Genomic DNA, 20,398 nt, shown 5'->3' on the forward strand with positions numbered 1-20,398 from the left:
GCCGGTGCTGGAGGGCCCGCCCTTGGCCCCTCCCAGGGGCGGCCCGATGGGGAGCAGAAAAGTGGAAGACGCTTCTGTGGACAAGGAGCGAACAGAGAGTCCGGGGAGTCGATTGAGCAGGACCTACAGGCATCCCGACCTGGTGGGGGGACACTCAGCTGCCTGGCACACTCACTAGATCCATAGGTGGAGGCTGACCGGGCGCTTACAGGATGCATTATAATCAAATATGCTAATACCAGGGATTCTGTGTTACCCACATGATGAAATAATCCTAAAATGACGCCTTTTCATTGCCTGGTAAAGCTACGAGTGTGCAGGTTTACACAACTACTCGGGTCACCATCAGCAACGCCTCCTATTGAGGCTTTGAAGCGCTGCAAGTGGGCACAATGTGAATGGTATGGTGTTTGAGAGTGGAGAGACGCAGAAGTGCCGGCAATGCCGGACCAGATTCGGGGGCGTTCCCGGCTTTCAGCTGACGTCGGCAAAAGCCAAAGAATCTCGGGAACGCCCCCGAATCTGGTCCGGCATTGACGGACAGGCCCCTCGTCCAATGGCTAGGCTCCATTTATGGAGCCAGCCAATGAATGACGAGGGCCGACCCAAACCCACACTACAGTTCTCATCAGGTTTTCGCCTGCGCGAAAAAGATGCGCAGAGCGCATCTTTTCGCCAGGCAAAACCTAAAAAGGGAGAGTGGGCGGTCCTGCTTGAGGGCAGGGGGGGAGTGGCTGACCCACTGTTGTGGGTACTGACTGTTTGGCCGGCTCCCCACTGCCCTCAAGCAGGACAGCTCACCCGCCCGCCCCCAACCAGGCACAGAGGCACTTCTGCTTTCTCTCAGTGTGAGAAGGCAGAAACATAACTGGCAGTTTTTACCGTTTATGTTACTGCCTGCTAGCACCGCGAGAAAGCAGTGGGGTGACGCCCCCACTGCCCAATGGGGGAGCCGCCACTGGGAGGCAGTGTGATTGTATTTTGGGAGCCCCATTGCAGTATCTTGCAGGGGGGGCCTTAATGATTTGTTACGCCACTGCTGTAAGTGACCATGGGCATGGAACACCAGAGTGGACCAGGCCGTGAGGGCACTCAACCATGTGCTTAGTGCCACTTCCAACAACTGCTGCCCGGCAGTGTTAGAGGTGCTTCTTCCTCTCCTGAACTCTGTGCTTAATTTGAGCTGGTGATTTGTGTGCTCCGCACAGGCACTTAATTGGTTTCTTGTTCTGGACACCGGCACTTAATTGTCAATTCGGCCCTTAGGACAGTCTGCCACATAGTGCCGCTGCTCATCTAATTTAGAGATGAGTAGAACAACGGTTTATGAATACAATATACATTAAAAACTGCTAATACCTGCCTCCCCAGCCTTCCTTTTAGCTTAAGGAATCTGGAAAATCTGAACTGTTGCACTTGCAGGCGAGAGAGATGGTAAGTAGTTGTTTTGGCAGCGATGACCAGGGCAATGGGTGGTGCAAGCTGCAGTGGCATCCTGGTTAGGGCCCTGGCACTTATTTTACAAATTTAAGCACTGTCTGAACTTCTGTAGTCTCTGGAAAGCTCTCGGGACACATTCTGCAGTTTTGTTTGTCTACTTGTTTTCAAGTGCCCCTTTTATTGGGGCACATATAACTCACAGGTATAAGAATAAGATTTTTTATGTGGAGAACTGAGCAGGTCTGGTGGGTAAAGGAAACCTCTTGTTTGCACATGCAGGAACAGACTTAATATAGGTATGTGCAGTGCTCTGGTGTTCTTTATGCCCTTCCTTTACCCTTTTAATTTCTCTTTGCAGACACCTGAAGGAAGAAACTCCCAGGCCCTCCTCTATGCCTGCCATCCCGAACCCCTTCCCGGAACTGTGCAGCCCCGCTAAATCCCCCAACCTGAGTGGTCCCACCACGGGCTGGGCACAGCAGCAGGAAGGTGGCCCTCATGTAAGTGTACCTGTTATTTATCTGGGATTGGCTTCCAGGAGAGGTGGGTGGGCGAGGGAAGGTCACACAGGGGGTAAGGGTGCGGGTGAGGAGGGTGAGGGATGACAGGACAATGCAAGGTAGAACTTGCAGGCAAGCCAGTGGAGGGTGAGTGAGGATAAAGAGGCTTTTGGCGGACGGACCAAGGTGTATTAAGGTATGTGGGGGTGAAGTTGGAGTAGGGGTGGTTGGGCAAGTGTGAAAGTGGGTAACAGCAAGCTCAGCATAGAAGACCTTAGGGTAGGTAAGATGTTAAGTGTATGAGTAAGTGGTCCCTCGCGGGCAGAAGGCCCCTGGATGGGGTAAACATTACTGTTGAGCAAAGCACCATGCACACTGAGATGTACGTCCTGGAAGCACAGACTCCCATCAACCCAAATAGCTGAATTTTAGTGCCTATATATAGGTAAATATAGAAATTTGCATACGTCTCTCAACACAAAGATATGGACGAATAATTTCAGACCTGGCGACGACAATAGTGTGTGCAAACCCCAGTGTGTGTATGAAGTTGTCAGTAGCATTCACTTTGACATTTATACTCGGATGACCCTATTCTCAACCTTCATCTTGCGGTACATTTAGGAGTACTAGATTAGTACTACATACTACAAAATGCAGTTCACAAACCTATATGCAGACAGCTCAGCCCCGTCTATCTTTTCTATGCCGAGATTTTTACTACAAGTTTAGAAATCTCTGAAGGCATAAGTCTACCTTTCAGTAGTGAATGTGGTAGGGACAGGGTATTGTGGCTGAAAAAAAAAAAATTATATATATATATATATATATATATATATATATATATATATATATATATATATATATATATATATCCAACAAGAGTTTGCCCACACTCGAAAGCGCCTCACACAGATGGGTTTTTTCCACGTTTATTGGCAGAGAGCTGCAGCACAGGTAACACATCACAAATTATCAATGAGCCGACGCGTTTCGTGCTCCCTCGCACTTTGTCACAGGCTTGATTTCTTTGAACAAAGTACATACATGGGACGGGGCTAGAGAGGAGTAAGGAAAGGTTTAGGAAGAGACCTGCAGAAACACCCACCCATGTGTGTAAGGCCATTGCAATTCATAAACTGCACTTTTAAAGTTACCACTGCAAAAAAGTTCCCAAAACAGTCGTAAATATATTCCAGCCCAGCCTTGGAAAAAGTCCAGCACCACACATCACGACTCACAGATACTGCAACACACTCCCATATTAAATAACAAAGGCATTGACTTAATAAAATCTTTTTAGGATATACTGTTAAAATGTATTAAATGATTTAACCTTTAAAAAAAAAAATATATATATATATATATATATATATATATATATATATATATATAACGAACAAGCTCCTTCACAGAAAGAGGAAAGGCCACACTTGAGGAGATTCTTGGAAGCGCTTTAATGTACTGCCCACACAGAGAAAATTCTGACACCCATGGTGGCGGATGCATTTCGGCGGTGTCTGCCTCTTCAGCGCCGGGTGAAAGTGTTTTGCAGAAGGGGTGTGAGCGAAGGTTTTAAATGTCCAGCCTTCCCCTCATTCGCGGACAGCACCCACTCCCACCTCAAAATTGTCTTGATGCATATACTTCCTGTGGTCAACTAGAGCCCCAGCGCCTACAGGTACCAGCATGCAGCAGCAAAATTCTGGTAAGTACCGCATATGGAGTGGGAGAGCCAATGAAGCTGCAAAGTTCGAGAATAGCCCCCTCAGAGTTCAAAACACGCATGGGCAGCGGCGCTTCCTTAAGTCCCCAAACCGCTTCAACCACTTGTCACCGGAATCCTTTCTGGCGGGGGCTTGGTGAATACCAAGCCCGACGTGCTGCACAGTGGCATCATCACCTTCGTACTTCTTCCAGTGATTTGTGGTGGGCCCTGTAAATCCCGGTATCCCGGAGAGAAAGCAACTGCGAACAGTGTCCAGCAGAAACAGAGCCTCTTGCAAAAGCGGGAGCCTTTGATGCGCGTCGCTGGTGACCACGCGGGTATGTATAACGAACAAGCTCCTTCACAGAAAGAGGAAAGGCCACACTTGAGGAGATTCTTGGAAGCGCTTTAATGTACTACCCACACAGAGAAAATTCTGACACCCATGGTGGCGGATGCATTTCGGCGGTGTCTGCCTCTTCAGCGCCGGGTGAAAGTGTTTTGCAGAAGGGGTGTGAGCGAAGGTTTTAAATGTCCAGCCTTCCCCTCATTCGCGGACAGCAGCCACTCCCACCTCAAAATTGTCTTGATGCATATACTTCCTGTGGTCAACTAGAGCCCCAGCGCCTACAGGTACCAGCATGCAGCAGCAAAATTCTGGTAAGTACCGCATATGGAGTGGGAGAGCCAATGAAGCTGCAAAGTTCGAGAATAGCCCCCTCAGAGTTCAAAACACGCATGGGCAGCGGCGCTTCCTTAAGTCCCCAAACCGCTTCAACCACTTGTCACCGGAATCCTTTCTGGCGGGGGCTTGGTGAATACCAAGCCCGACGTGCTGCACAGTGGCATCATCACCGTCGTACTTCTTCCAGTGATTTGTGGTGGGCCCTGTAAATCCCGGTATCCCGGAGAGAAAGCAACTGCGAACAGTGTCCAGCAGAAACAGAGCCTCTTGCAAAAGCGGGAGCCTTTGATGCGCGTCGCTGGTGACCACGCGGGTATGTATAACGAACAAGCTCCTTCACAGAAAGAGGAAAGGCCACACTTGAGGAGATTCTTGGAAGCGCTTTAATGTACTGCAATGTACATGCTTGTTATTGAAAATATAATAAAAAAAATTATTGGTAAAATTATAAAAAAAACTTTAAGGGTTTTGTTAAATATTTATTACTATTTCAAATATATGCCATGCATACTTTTAATAAATGTGTATACAATTTAAATACTTTTATTTCATTTATTCTTCAGGAATATTATTTTTAAATTTAAATGAATATATTTAAAATAATTATTTATTAAACACCTAAGTTAGTTTGTTGTGAAAAAAATTTTTCTATAAAATGTACAATTATTTAACAATATTTTCTAAAATACATTTTAAATCTTGTTTTAAAGCATAATAGGCGTTAATACGTTTTCTTATACTTTACCAACGCAAGAGCTCTGAACTATGTGTGGAAAGTAACTAGTAGTAAATCCTGTTCTAGGATGCTCCAACAGGAGGTGGAGACATGCAAGTCTGCTCCGGGGAGTAACTTTAAACTTAGAAATGGTGAATAGCAAAAAAAGTGTAAAGTATCTCTGAGATGGGAGAGTAGATTTACACTTGAATAACTGTGTGTGTAAATTTACTCTGTGAATAGAGCACTGACAATCCCTTTGTTGTGCTTTAGGGTCTTGTTTTACTACATTCCACAAGGAATGAATGCATACCATTAATGGTAGCTCACAGTGATCAATTCAAGATGGCTCTCAAATCTAAAGGGCATAGGTTCTCTCTCGTCTAGAATCGTCTCCAGCAGATTGCTCTCCATTTACTCTGCCATGTCGACCATACACAATTCCATAAGCCTCCATCCATGTTGTAAGTTGTTTCTGTGCTGCCTTAGAAACAGGCATACAGTGGCTCTACAGACATTTAATGGTTCTCCAGGCTTTGCTGGCTTCGCCTAAGGATGTCACTTTTCAGTGATCTTAGAACTCATTTTCTATTGTTTGAGATAATGTTATGGATCCGGATGACATGATGTGAATTAGGAATGGTTCATAAAATTGTGACAGCAGGCTATGGTTTCCTATTGTAATTTTATGTTCGGAGCTGCTTATTTAGAACTTGGTGTACACACTGGTGCTTACTAGTGTGACCCAGTTAGCATACCCATGGAGACATTATTTTTTGTAGAATAATTGAGAGGTGTGTGTCAGCCAGAGAATCTTCTAATTACCCGTAGAGTAGGTCAACTATAGGAGAGCCATAAATCAAAGGAAGTACCAATAAATTAGCACTCCCTATGGCTTGATGAGCTACCACAGCTCATTCGTGGAAAAGTGGAATGCTACACTGTCGAGGAGCTCTTTGTACAATCAGTCACATATTTGGTAAGCACCGATACAAACGGCCATGATGAGCTACAAACTTACCTACTGGCAAACGAAGGCCATTTGTACTCTGGATCAGCCAGGGAGGTTGCATTTTATTGCAGGACCAGTGACTAGCCAGTCCCAACACTGCATCGGCGGAGTACTCTCATGAAGAGTACTTGATCGCTGTGTCGGTTGTGCTGGTGCGAGCCATATGTTGCTGTTTCAGAGGCCGGTCGGGTGGATTATATCATAGGATATAGAAACACAAAAGAATTTGCCGATTGACTTTACCGGGCACCAATAAAGAGGTTAGGTAACGCTGGTTAGTAACGGTCCTACTGGAGAGAGACCAAAGCATTGACTAGTGCCAGCGCTGCCTCCAGTTCAGTACTGTAGAGGGTTAGAGTGCCCGCCGTGAGGAGCAGGTATCATGCAGAACAAATGATGGTTTACATATATAGCTTGGCATGAATCCTTTTCCATTTGTTACTTGCACTTTGGAAGACACAAACTAAAATAGAACAATGGGCTAAAAGCCAAGGCACAAAAGAGCTAAAGGCAAACCAGGAAGGTATCAGTCGAAAAGTTTTCCCCAGTGTTTAAATATAGGATGAGGGTTGCAAATGTTGCGATAGCTGGAACCAGACTAATGACCTCCAGCTCTGTACTAGTTTGTCAATATTACTGATCGATGGTCATTCAGTTAAGGAAGTTACGTGGGGAATATGTGGTTCAATCCTGGACATGTGCAAACCTGCTTAGATGTCACATTGCTTATGGGAGAGTAGGATGACAGAAAATCTGCATCAAGTCCTTCCAGCAGCACAGCGCCACTGGGAAAGCTTGCTGATGCTAGCAAAAGCTAATCACGTGTTCCGTGATGTTGATGTTGAAGGTGAGCCAGGCTACATATGATACCGATAGAATGGAGATAAACTGGGTGCATTGTGGACAGCAACCCCGCTCAGGATCACATGTGCATATTATGGAGGGGGAGCACAATATTTCCAAAAGTGTGCCAGGAATTCAGTCAACAATAGGAGCTAGGTCAATAGTTAGAACCTCATCAGGCGAGGATGTTCTAGGCGCACGTTGGACCAATGTACGGTACACGGACCAGGAGCACAGGCTAAATACGTTGGCGGGCCCTTTTTTCGATGAAGGAATAGAAAGGATGGATGCGGATGGTGAGCTAGGTCACACACAATAAATTAAAGAATAGAGGCGACCCAGGGCAAACTCGGACACCGACCCCTGGTTCAGATCGTGAGGCATATTGTATTAGGAGAACAGTACTCTCAGCGGGGTGCGTCAGGGCTCAATTCATGGCATAAATTAACTTTGGTCACTAGCCCATACTTTAAGGATCAGAGCTTCAGATTAGGTCATGGTGATGGGCAGTGACATTAACCTCCCTGTGGGGATGGATGCGGCGGCGCAGGAAATACCCGAAGTCAGAGAATCCCTCCCCGGGTGTGTACGCAGATGACAAGGTTCAGCTGCCTTGCACAGAATGATAGTTTCCTCTTGAACATTGTACGGGCACTAGAACAGAATTTTTGTGGTCCTGAGGGGAGCTGTCAGTCATTGGTAAATCACATCCAGCGTGGCAGTGAGTCACAAGGTTTAACAACAAATATCTTGTCCGAACAAGGTCCTTGGGATGGCTTACGGCAGGGACTCTTGAGACAAGGGCCCGGATAAGGTTCTTAGCAGCCTCATAGCAGGAATACTTGAGGGCAGACAAAAGGTAAAATGGTCTACACAGGTGGACACGGCACTTGCAGCCCAGGCATAGACACAGGGCCACGAACCCTTACACTCTGTAGTAAGTTGAAGTCTCAAAGCTGTGACTCGCTGTACCAATTGACAGAAGTAGAGCTGTCACAGCAGTTGGAAGCAATTTATGACAACCTTGACGAGACATCATGACTGTAAGGTTGATGCATTGCAGGATTAGGCAAATTATGGTTATTAATATGGAATAAAGTATAGGATGTACGCTGTATAACCTGTTATGAGATGGCTTACTTTGTTAACCAAGATAAGCCAGAAATTAGCATGTTAATGACCAATGCCATCATGACAAGTGTGTAACAACTAAAGATGTAAATAAACTGCGGCCGTATTGACGCCACAAAGGTCTTGGTGTACACAACTGATGGGAAGGAAAAAACAGAGGGAGGTCCCATGAGATGCTTGCACAGCTGGGGGCATGGGGGGTTTACTGCTGACCGGGAGGTGCTACTGACCCTAGAGGGGTGGGGGGGGGGCGGCCAACCCCTCCTATCCCAGTAGGCGGCAGACAAAGGGCACGGCTGCGATTGTGCGCCAAAGAAAGGGTCGGCGAATAGCCAGCAAAGTTTGGGTTCAAACGACCCAATCAAGAAAGAGAGCACAGTCATAAAGGCGACCGGGACAATCAGTCATCAGCTTTGTCGCCAGAGGAAATTGAACAATCAGAACAGATGTTACATTTGTATCGAGATCTGAGCATGAGTATTACTGAGAGCAGTGCCACAAGCTTACCAAAGACGTCACACATTCAGAGGCCTGGGACGTTCCACGTGCTGCCCAAATGGGCATTGTTGGGTGTCGCACTCGGCTTGTGTCGGGACGTCCTCACTGCCTGGGGTATTCTGGTGTCTCAGTGCTCGTCTGCATCTCAAGGGGTGTTCCTTTTACTGCTTGGAGTGTGGAACATAAAGGGCAGGGCAGGACTTCTGATTTCAGCCTGTCTCTTTTGTCCTCCCCAATGCCAGGGTGTGTTTGGTGCCTTCCGGGTCACTTCAGTGCTTATCACTTTCAATAAAGAAATACAGTATTACTATGGACGGTTTTTACCCTTTGTGCTTTTTCCTCCTAACTGGGACCCTCTAAAGGAGACACTTGACACATTGTATGTGTACTAATCTATGCAGGGCCGCAATTTAGCCACCGGGAGGACTCGCCTTTTCCTAGGCAGTCAAGAAGCGGAATCAACTAACCTTCTGTGAGTCATGTCCTTGTCAATATGCTTTGTTCGGTGTCTTTGTGGGCTACCAGTTAGCAAAATGTCTGCTTTGCAGCTCTGAAACAAACTACTAAAAAATAGCTTATTTCTCTGCGTAAAATGAGGGATGAGAACAAGCCACACAAAAAAGGAGCCTTGCCTGAGGACATATCCAAATGTACATGTGTATAATATATATATGTGTGTGTGTAGTATGGGTGGGACTGGGACACAAAATAGGCTGGGGCACTAAATTCGAAGTGGCCCCATTAGTAAATTAAATGGCTAAAAAAGTGGCTCACAATTCAAATCACAGGTGTTTTGCAAGGTATGAGAGACTGACGTCATCTGTGCTCACTGCAGGAAATTTGTTGGGTAACAGAGAAAATCGGCAGTAAAAATAGACCCCCCAGACCACAAATCAGGCCACCAAACAGCCCAAAAACACAGCCTATAATCTGACCTTTCGGACCAGCCCTTCAGGCATTGCCAGGTTAGCCTATAGGCCAGTGGCCATGGGCAGGGAGTATGTTGCAGGGAGTGTCTCCGTGGCAGAATGTGTCCAAGAAAACTTCAAATTCAACTTTCAGTGAAGTCTGTAAATGAGTTTGTAATAATGCATCAGGATACCTGCAGAATCCGCCTCGGAGTCCATCTCCCTGAGGTGAACACACACACACACACACACATACCTGATTTTGGAAGTCTCTTAACTCGGTCACGTGTTCTTAAGAAACGGTGCAGGGGTGAGCTCGGGACAGCAGAAGAACCCGAGGACAGCCTTCACAAGTGTCAAGATAGACTCAGTTTCCACAGCGGCTGCAATTTGTGAACATCAATGCTGAGAGGCCTCCTTACGTTTCGCATGGGTTGGGATATTGAGCGTGAGAGGTCCCAGCAAGAAAGATTGGCATTTACAGGTTACATCAGTTAAGCGTTTTGCTGAGCAATTTACATTTATCTCGCAGATGTGTGTGCGTTTGTGTGTAGTAAATGCTCAGATGCTGAGGGGAGCGTGTGTGCACGAGTTCTCTTATTGGCAATACAATTTCATTGTATAGTGTTGTAAAATGTTCTCTGTTTTGGGGTTGCTGGGTGAAAGGGAAGCTCTGAGCATGGGGTAGCTGCACGAAGTTGTGTGGAAAGTAGGGATAAAAAGTTGCGTGGGGGTAGGAATGTGTGTGGTAACGTGAGTGTGTGTGTGTGTTGCAAGGAATGCGTGTGGGGTGGCAGGTTGTTTGTGTAATGATTAGGCTGAAAAGAATGTGTATGAGTTAGAGGGACTGCATGGGGCAGTTGTGATGCGCGCAGGATGTTTGAGTAGTAGAGATTGCCTGGTGGCAGGAAGTGTAAGTGGCTGTATTGTGCGGGGTGACAAGGTGCGTGTGTGAGACACTGGGGCGCCACGGGTGTGTGCTTGTCAGCGTATGTGTGTGGGGTCAGTGCGTGTGTCGCAAACACGATTGAGCATCTGAGTGTCAGGATGGCAGGGATTGCGCGCGGATGACGACGTGTATAGGTGACAGGTGTGTGTTAGGGGGAGGGGCTGGCAGGAGGATACGTTGTATAATTCGTGACTAGTTGGGCACGTGGCTGACTGTGAAGCGGCGGTTTCCTCTATATAGGTTCCTTTTGGTGACTTTGGAGGGATTAGCGGGCATTCATCATGTAGCGACCTTCGCCCTCTGCTCGTTTCTTCTCCTCCCCCGTCACGCCACCGAATGCAGCCAATGGGCAGCAGGAGAGGTGGCCACGCCCACATCAGCGAAGTGAGACAGGTGCCTGTACCTGGGCCAGGTTGTGACCGCAGGAGGAGCGGCCTGGGAGGAGGGGGCAACCGAGTAAAGGGAGAGAGAGAGGTGAAGCGAGAGGGGGAGGGTGAAGGGATGGAGCCAGCCGAGAGAAACAGTAGGCGAAACTCCCACACTGAGAGTAGCCTGCTGTGCACGAGCCAGCCTGACACTAACCGGATGGGCAGAGAGGGAGGGGTGGAGGAGAGCAGGCGGGGATTTACCTTGGTGAAGGTATTACTAGTCAGACCAGGTCGGGGAGGGGTTTGAGGCAGCGGTCGAAGTGCATAAAGGAAAGTATGGGAACTGTGACCCCGAGTACAATCAGGGAGGCGGGGTCCCCAAGTGTTGGTGTCGAGAAAGAGACTAGGCTAAAAAGAACAAAATATTCTGTATTTTGTTGGCATTTCACCGACAGGTGCATATAAAGATGCACACACCTTAAATCAAAAATAAATGCTACTTACATATATTTTTGTGGGAGATGCATTTTTTCTGATAGGAAAGCTCGGATGGTTGATTCGGTCTGTTCAGAGGTCTGTGGGTGTTACTGAAAGGTCACTGATTTAAATCGTGGTCGGTGCACCAGATAATAGTGATCTGCGCTTTATACTGCTAGGAGACTGTGACAGAAAGGGCTATGAATATGGCATTAGTTTGACAAATATACTACACAAAGTATAGGGTTGCGCACAATATAAAAGGTTGATTAAATGTTTACAGTGCTGTCAAAAGTTATCCTTTAGTAAGCCACGACTGTTCCGAGTGCAAACCTTTTTGTAGGTTTCCATTAAAAGGACAACTTGCAAATTCTAACAATTCGGGCCTGTTCTGGCTCCCACCAGCCTTTAGATTTGCTGATTGACCGATTTGAGAGGAAGGGTGCAACAGGTACAGTGGCACAGAGTCCCAGGGGATTCAGGGATCCACTTAACCCCAATAATGCTTGATTTTGAGTACCGAATAAGGGATGTGTGCTAAATGTTCTATCTTGCTTATGGTTCATGGTGACCTCGTTGTGCAACAGGGTGGTGGTGGTGGGAGGGGGCACTTAAGCGAGATTCCCTCCTGTTCTGGCCTTACCACAGAGCTATGTTTCAGACCACCCAACAAGCACAAGTTAAAAAGTGCGGTATTCTGAATTCACCTGATAAGTGGACGGCTCCTAAAGCCACAATGAAATCCTTGTTCGTTCATTCGATACATCTTTATTCGCCATAAAAAAATACAATAATAATACAGATATCAATAAAAACAGCCATAAAAAATACAGTAGTATAGATATCAATAAAAACAATTATGGCAGCATCCAATAACAGTTTGCAAAAAAATGGGCGTACAGTAATAAAACATGCATCATTAAAAAACATTTAGAGGGTCAATTACAGCGCATCGACTGCCATCATTCAATGACTGGGCACACATTTGGAAGCGTCACAAAGAGAGGTATGGACCACATTGTTTCCTGATGTAAAGTGTTTCTCTAGTAAAGTTTATAGCAGCTAGGCAAACTTCCGGGATTCGAAGTTGCTCATCGCAGGCAAATGAATACTATTGCTTAGGTTTCAGTACAAGCCAGCTGTGAACTGCCTTTGCATTTATTTAAAGCGCACTAAACACCATTGGGTGGCCTTAGGACGCTTGTACAGCGCCACCTTTCACACACGCTTTCTCCAGCCATTGCACTTTAAGCACAGGAGCAAAATAAACACAATGAATGAAAGAACCTTTGGACCAGTGGTGTTGACAGAAGGTCAATATGTGTGTGTGTTTGGAGGAGGTGGTTGTCCAAAGCCCCGACTGCATTTCTCCTGCACCCCTTGTTCTCCATGACCATGCTGTTCTGTTAGTAAACATAGCGCTTGCATGCTGCTGCATAGGCTCTTGATTCAATTCACAGGGTGTCTAGCACCCTTCTGCTTTCACGTTGGCTCTGAGCAATCATCGGTGGCGGCAGTGACCTACCACCTTCCCCCTTTTACCTGCTGTTTTCAGACCTCAGAGGAGTGGACATCTACCTTCAGCTACACATGTTAGTGGATTCTGGTTGTTAACAGTGCACAGCGCTTTAATGCCTCATCTGGGCAATAAGCGCTGTATAAATCCCAATGACAATTAATGGGATGAGGAAGTGATTGCTGTTCTGTGTTGCATTTGACCGGTCATATCGGCACTGTTTGGCGACGAGGTCACTGGTACAATTAGAATTCACCCTGCAAATAAAAATTTACGGCCCGTGCCAGTGATTTAAAATTGCTGGACCAATGGAATTTTCCATGATGTATGATGGTAGGAAAATGCATGGATTATGCGGCCTTCTGGAAGCAATGTTGTGTCGCGAGACTCAGCAGTGCACAAAAACATCTCTCATTTAACAGGTGGAGAGAATATATCATAATGTGTCATCCCATAAATTGTATCTGTGGCCCTGGGTGTGCCCGATTGTGTTACCCATAGGAGGAATTGCGGTCTACCACGGATCTGGCCGGATGTTCCTGTTGGAGCAGGGTCATTTGAATTTGGTTGTTTCCATTCCGTGAAAGAACAGCTTAGCCTGGAACCAATGGAATGCTATGCCATAATTACCAGTGGTTCTGATTAATTCAAGCACTACTATCCATCACTTTTGTGCTACCTAAATGAAGAATGATAATGTGTCCGCCTAAGGTCCTCTCCTTTAAGCTGCCCCTGCTCCCAGGGCCATGTCGGAGTGGAGGATTGACACTGAAGTTTGGAACAACCTATGAAAATAAAGGGGAATTGTTTTTTCAGATCACCCTTTTGATGATGTCACAATTGCAAAATATTTTGTCCCATCCTTTGCACAAATGATGGTTGCCTGCTCATCCTTGTCTCCCTCCACCCCTGCCCTTCTCTTCCGCTGCTTGAGGTCCTCCACACCCCCACTGGCCCACATGGTCAATCCCCGTATTAACAGTCTCTGCTCCTCCATGCATTCTGTCATTGTTCCTACCCACCCCACCTGTCATTTGTGTCCGCTCCTACTGCCACTGCCTGAGCGCATATCAGCCCGCAGATAACAGACCTATTTGAAGCATTAGTTTCCCCCACATTGTGGCATCTACATCGTGTTACTCTTTACCCTCAGAATAGAAAGAGGGGCCTACTCACAAAGGTAAATGTACACATTTAAATTTCTTCATGTGCAAATCTACTCCTGCACCTAATTGTAAATCTATAATTTTGTGCTATTCACTCTAAAGAGAAGACTTGCATGTCTCCACCCACTCATTTGAGGGGATGGTGAAATCCAGGACTAAATATACAAATGTAAAGCTACTACTAGAAACATTTAACAGATAGATGGAGAAAGAACTCTGCCACCATGGCGGATATAGTCTCATGGGAAAGTATAGGACAATTTCTTATTAATTTGGTATTCTTTAAAAAAATATATATTTTAATACGAAAATATCCATGTCAAAAAACTAAATATTGATTATTTACATTAACATAGGACTAATAAAGTAATTCAATAAGTTAATGTGCTGTAACATAAACATGTATTGAATTATAAATCTAAATATATTTATTTAAACAATATTTATTAAAGACTAATTAAAAAACATTCCCACCCACAGTAACAGGGTTCTTAAACTAATTTTTTTTACATTTTTCAACAAAAGATTAAAAGTTCACATTTATTTTAAATTAAGTTTGTTACATGTTAAAATAAAATACTTATTACTTCTATATACTTTTTAACATTGAAGGTATATCATTTGGTTAACATTATTTGCTACAGGGTTTTATTTAAAATTCCTGTTTCTTTTATTCCCTACCTGTTCATCGCAATGTGTCATGCTTGACTCACTCCAAGGCTGGGCTGTAGTACATTTGCTACTGTTTTGCCACATTGAGGATTATAGTAACTTTTCAAGTGTTTGTGAATAGCAAAATGCTTACGCTTTTTTGAGTGGATGTTTATTGTAGCCAAAACCTCCCTAAACCTTTCCTTACTTTTCCCCAAATCCTTCCCATTTTATGGTAGATATTCCCCATTTTCCCACCACTTGCCTGGTCCCTCCATCATTTACTACTAAGTAGTAAGCTTGCGCATGTGGAGATCTCCACAGAGAAAAGATAGGAGAGATGGAGATTGACATTTCCACTTGTAGGTTTGTGAATTGCAAATCATAGTAAGTAGCACTTCTGTTGTACTATTTTATGCAGCACAAAATGCAGTCTTTGAATCGGGCCCAAGTTTTTAGTGACAGTGGATTTTTGTGATCCCACCTAGTTCTCAACTTAACAACGTTGTATTAATGATGTATAAATGGTAATATTGGTTCAACTTGAACATTCCATTGATTGATCGGGCATGTATTGGTGCACAGCCACCGATTGATTCCATCCTATTAAAATGTATTGGACAGGGTGAGAATTTTAGCGGTTCACCATTGTATGGTGGTTTCCAGCTAAATAAAAAGTAGGTTATAGGACACTCTGAACGAGTCATTTAAGAGCAATTGCATCTTAAATTGATTTGCTTTGGCTACAAAATGGCAGGAGATACCCTACACGCCAGAGGGCGTATTCCGAAATTGCTGGCTGTTCGGTAGCCTGTTAAATTGATTGCCCCACATCTTACTCAGAATATGGGTCTCTAGCCACCCGGTTAGGTCATGGTTTAGATTACCCACTCCTTATGATCAAAGAAAGCTCTGCGGCAAGTAATGCAACCATGTCAGGGGCCTTCTTAGGTGTGACACTGCGCGCAGTGAGATAAGATGTGGATTTGTGCACTTATACCAAGAATATAAGCCGAATTATAGTGTGAGATTTAAAGTCACAGTTTGGGGAACAAGAACCTAAATCTAAGCTGAGGCAACCCCATCTCAGATCTCCCAACATAAGGGACGCTGAACAAAGAAGGAGAAACTTGAGCTCAGAAGACATCCTTCTGTCCGCTTGGTAGTGGGTCAATGAGCAAGTACCACCTTTGAAGGGGTGTGGGAGGCGCATTAAAATAAGTAACACAATTGAACTCAATAAATAAAGTTTTCAAACTGCGGATTCAAAAGGAAAGATGGGGATCCATACATTCGAATACCTAAAAAGAACCGCTCCCCTAACCAGGTGTCACAGGGATCTTCCGTAAACCCAAGAAATGTATACATTTAGCATTAGCTCAAATGGAATATCATATAGTTATGAGCAGTAAAGCACTCACCATCAGTACCCAAAGCACCACCTAAAATGTATACTAAGCATATATATTTAAACTCTTGCTAGAACGTTTAGAAAAACTATGAGGGAAATATAGCCCTCAAGGGCCAAACGGACTCCGGCTGATGGACAAAATGAGTTGTTCCAGTGAGGATTTTGTTTCATATTTATTTGGTGACAACCCGTGGCAGATGGAGGATATGGGTGCCTGCCTCCCTTTGTCCCTTGTCCCCGGTGGGCCAATACAGGCCGTATGTTTTTTTGGGTTCTTCTTTAGTGCACGGATTCTTTGGGATTGGGTTCTACTGTGCCCGTAGCAACCAGGCCTCTTTTGCAGGGGCAGATTAGGAACCTACAGCAGCCCTGGCAAGAAAGGTTCAAACCAGCCCCTCTCCTTCACTCTTCTCTCTTTCTTTTTGTTTTTCCTCTATCGTCCTTCTTTCTTTCCAAAAGCACCGACTGTGTCAGCTAGCATTAACTGGGGGAGCTAGAGAATGTACAAAGGTGCCAGCAGCAGCCTTAAAAAAAGACCTCTATTGGCACCAGCATACTGGGGAAATGCCCAATGGAAATAATGAGCTGGCTTGCACTGGCAGCAATTTGTTGTAATATGGCGCCCTCTTTTGGCCACTTGGGTGGCACTGCAAAGCAGCTGCTTGCAACGACCTTAATACTTCCAATAGCTTTGGCACTGCTCTCATTACATTTCCTATCCAGAGTTTAAGAGCTCCAATGTTGTTCTGTGTTGATTGTACCTTACAACAAGAGTTTGTGGACTTTCCAAATTCTTGTTTAAGTACTGGGTAGTTTCAAGTAAAACCACTCACTTAATCGAAAAGGTTACCAAAGGAAGCCATCACCAGCAGTGGCAGGGCAGCTTTCCTCTTCTCCAAGGCCCTAGACAACAGGCATAGAAACTGCTGCATGAAGGAATGCAGACTTGAGTGCTATGAGAACTTCACAGACCAGGGGACATCTTTGCTGCAGCTCTTTGGCTAGCATCATCATGGGGCCAGGAGGCACAGGCCATTAGTAACTCAATTCTGCTGAAGAAAGAGATTATACAGTGGGCAGGGCCCCAGGACAATACATAAAACTTGTGGTGTGACCTGTCCTCTTCCATGGAGGTCTGTCAAGAAGTCATGCTCAGTAGCCCTTCAGCTGGGACTCTTCGTCAAAGTGGTCTCTTCATCTGCCTAGCAAGGAGCACACCTTGGAACGGGGCTCCATCAAGACACTCCCCAACCCCCAACAAATCCATTGGCCTAAAGTAAAGTTCATACTTATGTTGTTAAGTTGGGGTGGTCTGTAGACATTCAAGTAACCTCAAGTGGCATCTCCTCTTTACACAAATGTGATCCCACGTACTCTCCACCAACCCTCTTCAGGATATTTGTGGGATCTATGGTTCACCTTCCCTTCCCCTACCTTCAGATTTCTCAGTTGAAGGATGTTTGAAAGTAGAAGCCCAAACGTTATGCCATTCACCTAAATTAAGAAATTTTTCCAAATCTAAATGCTACTTTAAGGCATGATTTCTGCCAGGGGTTTCAGCTCATTAGTGTCTTTCTATAGCCTTACAGCCAGCCCGCCGTAGTGGGCTATACTGGCTATTAAAGGCCCATTTCAGCGTTAAAGGCCGAAGGCAAGGGCCTTTAACAAGGGAGCAGGACTTTAATACCCGGGGGTTTAAATCCCCTCGGGCTCCGAGAGGCCATTGTGAAAACAACATCGGTATTATGCTTTGCGGGCCTTTACCGGCACTTGGAAGCACGGAACACTCCATTTTATTCAATGTAGTGCTCCACATTCCAATGTTCTTAAAAGGTATAGAGCAGGAGCACCAGCATTTTAGCACCTTCGGCAGTGGAACATTTTTACTTTCCTCTGTGTCCCTAATGAATGCTCTTCCTTTTTATTTTATCCTTTGTCTGTCAACTCACCAATTTTTTTTAACAAAGGGAACCCCCGCACCCTATTAGCTTCAGAACGTAACGATACATTTTCCTACATTTTTTTGCATTAGAGTATTCTTTTCATTTTTATTTCTTTTTTAAGACATTATTTTGGTTGCTCTTTTTAATTCATTTGTTCATGTAATCACTGATTTGCTTGCACTATTTTGATTCTTAATTGTAATTGAGGGAGAGGGTGTGGCCTAACGGTAAGATCAGTAGATCTTGAAGCAGGGGAACCGGGTTCGAGTCTCCAGAGGGGCACTTAACATCCTGTGATTCTGGGCAAATCACTTAGGTAGTCATTACAATGTCGGGCGGAATAACTTCTCCCTGACACCGCATTGGTCATGGGACCGACGGACACCCGGTCAGCAGTCCTGACCATTCCATTAGGATGCGACCGACCACTGTTCAGTCGCATTCCTATATGTTACCCCCAAAGACGCTTTCCGACATGGTGTCCATGTCAGACAGACCGACATGGAAACCATATCGGAAACCATCATCGTAATCTCAAGGGCGGAAAGGCCCGCCCCTGAGATTACTTGCTGCAATCCGACTGGCGCTCGGGCTCTCCGTGCCCCGTTGGAAGCCAGCCGGAATGACCGGTTGGATTCTTTTCCAACTGCCTCCATCAAAATGAGGCGGTCGGAAAGGAATCCAGCCAGCCAAATACAATGCATCTCGGAAGGCTCCGACCTTCCGAGCTGCATCATAATCGGCCCCATAATCTCCCTCTGCCTTACTAAAAAAAAGGAAAAAATGAATTTGAATGTCCAGTATTTGTAAAGCGCGAACAAATACCCGAGGGCATCAATGCGCTGGGGGCAGTTGGGAAGATTAAGCAAGCTATTGCCCAGAGTCACATGGTACTGGGCTGATCTGCCGCCGGCGATCGAACCGTAAACCCCTGGGTTCTGTAGTCAGCCGCCCTGACGGTTGTGCCACACCTCTTCCTAATGTATCCACCTGTAACACATCTGGTGCTCATTTAAAGTGCTCTGATGCCTTTGGGTCAAGTTCGCGCTATACAAAACTCCGGGGAAAAAGAATACAAGCCTGGTGCCTAGTGAAGCCTGCCTTCTGTTATACTTAAAAGGCTGGCTACATTGAATAACATTAGACTCTCTGCTTGGCGACGACTGTCCGAGTGCAGCACCAAACACATTCAGGCTCCTCAAAAAGGCAACTAGGTAAAACTTGCATTGGCAAGGCAAATAGGTCTGACTTGCGATTTGAGTTCTTCTTTTTTTCTTTTTTAAGCCTGTTGCAGTGAAAAAGAATAACACGTGCTTTCTGTACACAAGGCATCTGCAAGATAAAGAATGTTCCTTGTGACAATTCAGTGTAGTTCTGAGATGAAAAATAGTCCCTTATGCACTGCAAGACAAGCCCTCCGTGTGAGGTGGAATGATACACCCAAATGCTAATTGCATGAGGTTAGAGTGTAATATTTATTTCGAGGAGCCAAAGACCACTCTGTGTCAAATAATTGGTAACGATCCCACACAGCTGCACTGTGTGGCTAGACTTAAGCAGAGGCATGTTACCTGTCTATGAAGTAGAGAGGAGACCATTTGCAACTTCCTTTTTTTGCTAAGGTTTCCTGTTTTATTGGTTTTAGTTTTGAACTTCTGTTTTTTAAGTCAGTTCATTGGATGTTATCTATATTCGGTAAAGAATAAAACAGAATTTGAAACTTAGTAAATTTCCACATTTATTTTACCATTAACAAAACCACACATTTTGGTGTTTGTTGGGCTAGCCTGTGCCAGGTAACCCGATAAAAATACACTCACCTGAAAAATATACCACTGTAGTAATTGCACGTGTGCACATCTGCAGTTATAAGAACATCATTAAAAGATACTTCTATGCTGCCAATAAGCATAACTAATGACTTGATAGCCATTAGTGATAGGATGGAGAAACGTTTCAATAAAGCTATACTTTCTGTATTTTTCAGTTTAAAAAAAATACAGACTATTGTTCTTTGTGTGAAAATCAGTAGTAATAGAAAAGTGGAAGCATTTTTTTTTATAATGTTTTGGCTATTTAGTCTGTCATTCTCCATTATCTTTCCTTTTGTTAGCCTTGTTTCCTGTAGCCACTATCTGCTGGCCCTCAGTGTAGTATTGCCAATACTCTGCGCCTCTCTTGTTACGGGAAGCAGGGTTAGACTGAGAACCTAAAGGAGCCCTGGCAATTTTGTCAGACCAGCCCCCTGTGAGGGTCTGGGGGTGCACACGTGTGCACTGTTGCTTTTGTTACTGGGGGAAGGTATTGCAGCACTGTTGCAGAACTGGCCCCTACCTCTGAAAAAAAGGCCCCACCGTTCCAACCTCCCGGGGAAACGCACAATGCCCGCTAGGCCCAGTCTGGCCCTGACGGGAAGGTGTTTGTGTGAGCTCGGCAGGCAGTGAAGCACAGCCGTACTCGCTGTGGGCTGGCACTGC

General features: G+C 45.3%; 1 protein-coding gene across 7 annotated transcripts in view; it reads left to right on the top strand.

The window, feature by feature from the left end:
• GRB7 (growth factor receptor bound protein 7) overlaps window positions 1-20,398 on the top strand; it is a 674,120-nt gene that overhangs the window by 582,268 nt on the left and 71,454 nt on the right. For all 7 annotated transcript variants that reach the window (XM_078645666.1, XM_078645662.1, XM_078645663.1 and 4 more), the window contains one exon: window positions 1,799-1,940. In XM_078645666.1, coding sequence (XP_078501792.1) covers window positions 1,799-1,940 — 142 coding nt within the window. The remainder of the gene's footprint in view (window positions 1-1,798; window positions 1,941-20,398) is intronic.

Source organism: Lissotriton helveticus, chromosome 5_1, assembly GCF_964261635.1.
Source record: "Lissotriton helveticus chromosome 5_1, aLisHel1.1, whole genome shotgun sequence".
NCBI classification, from domain to species: Eukaryota; Metazoa; Chordata; class Amphibia; order Caudata; family Salamandridae; genus Lissotriton; species Lissotriton helveticus.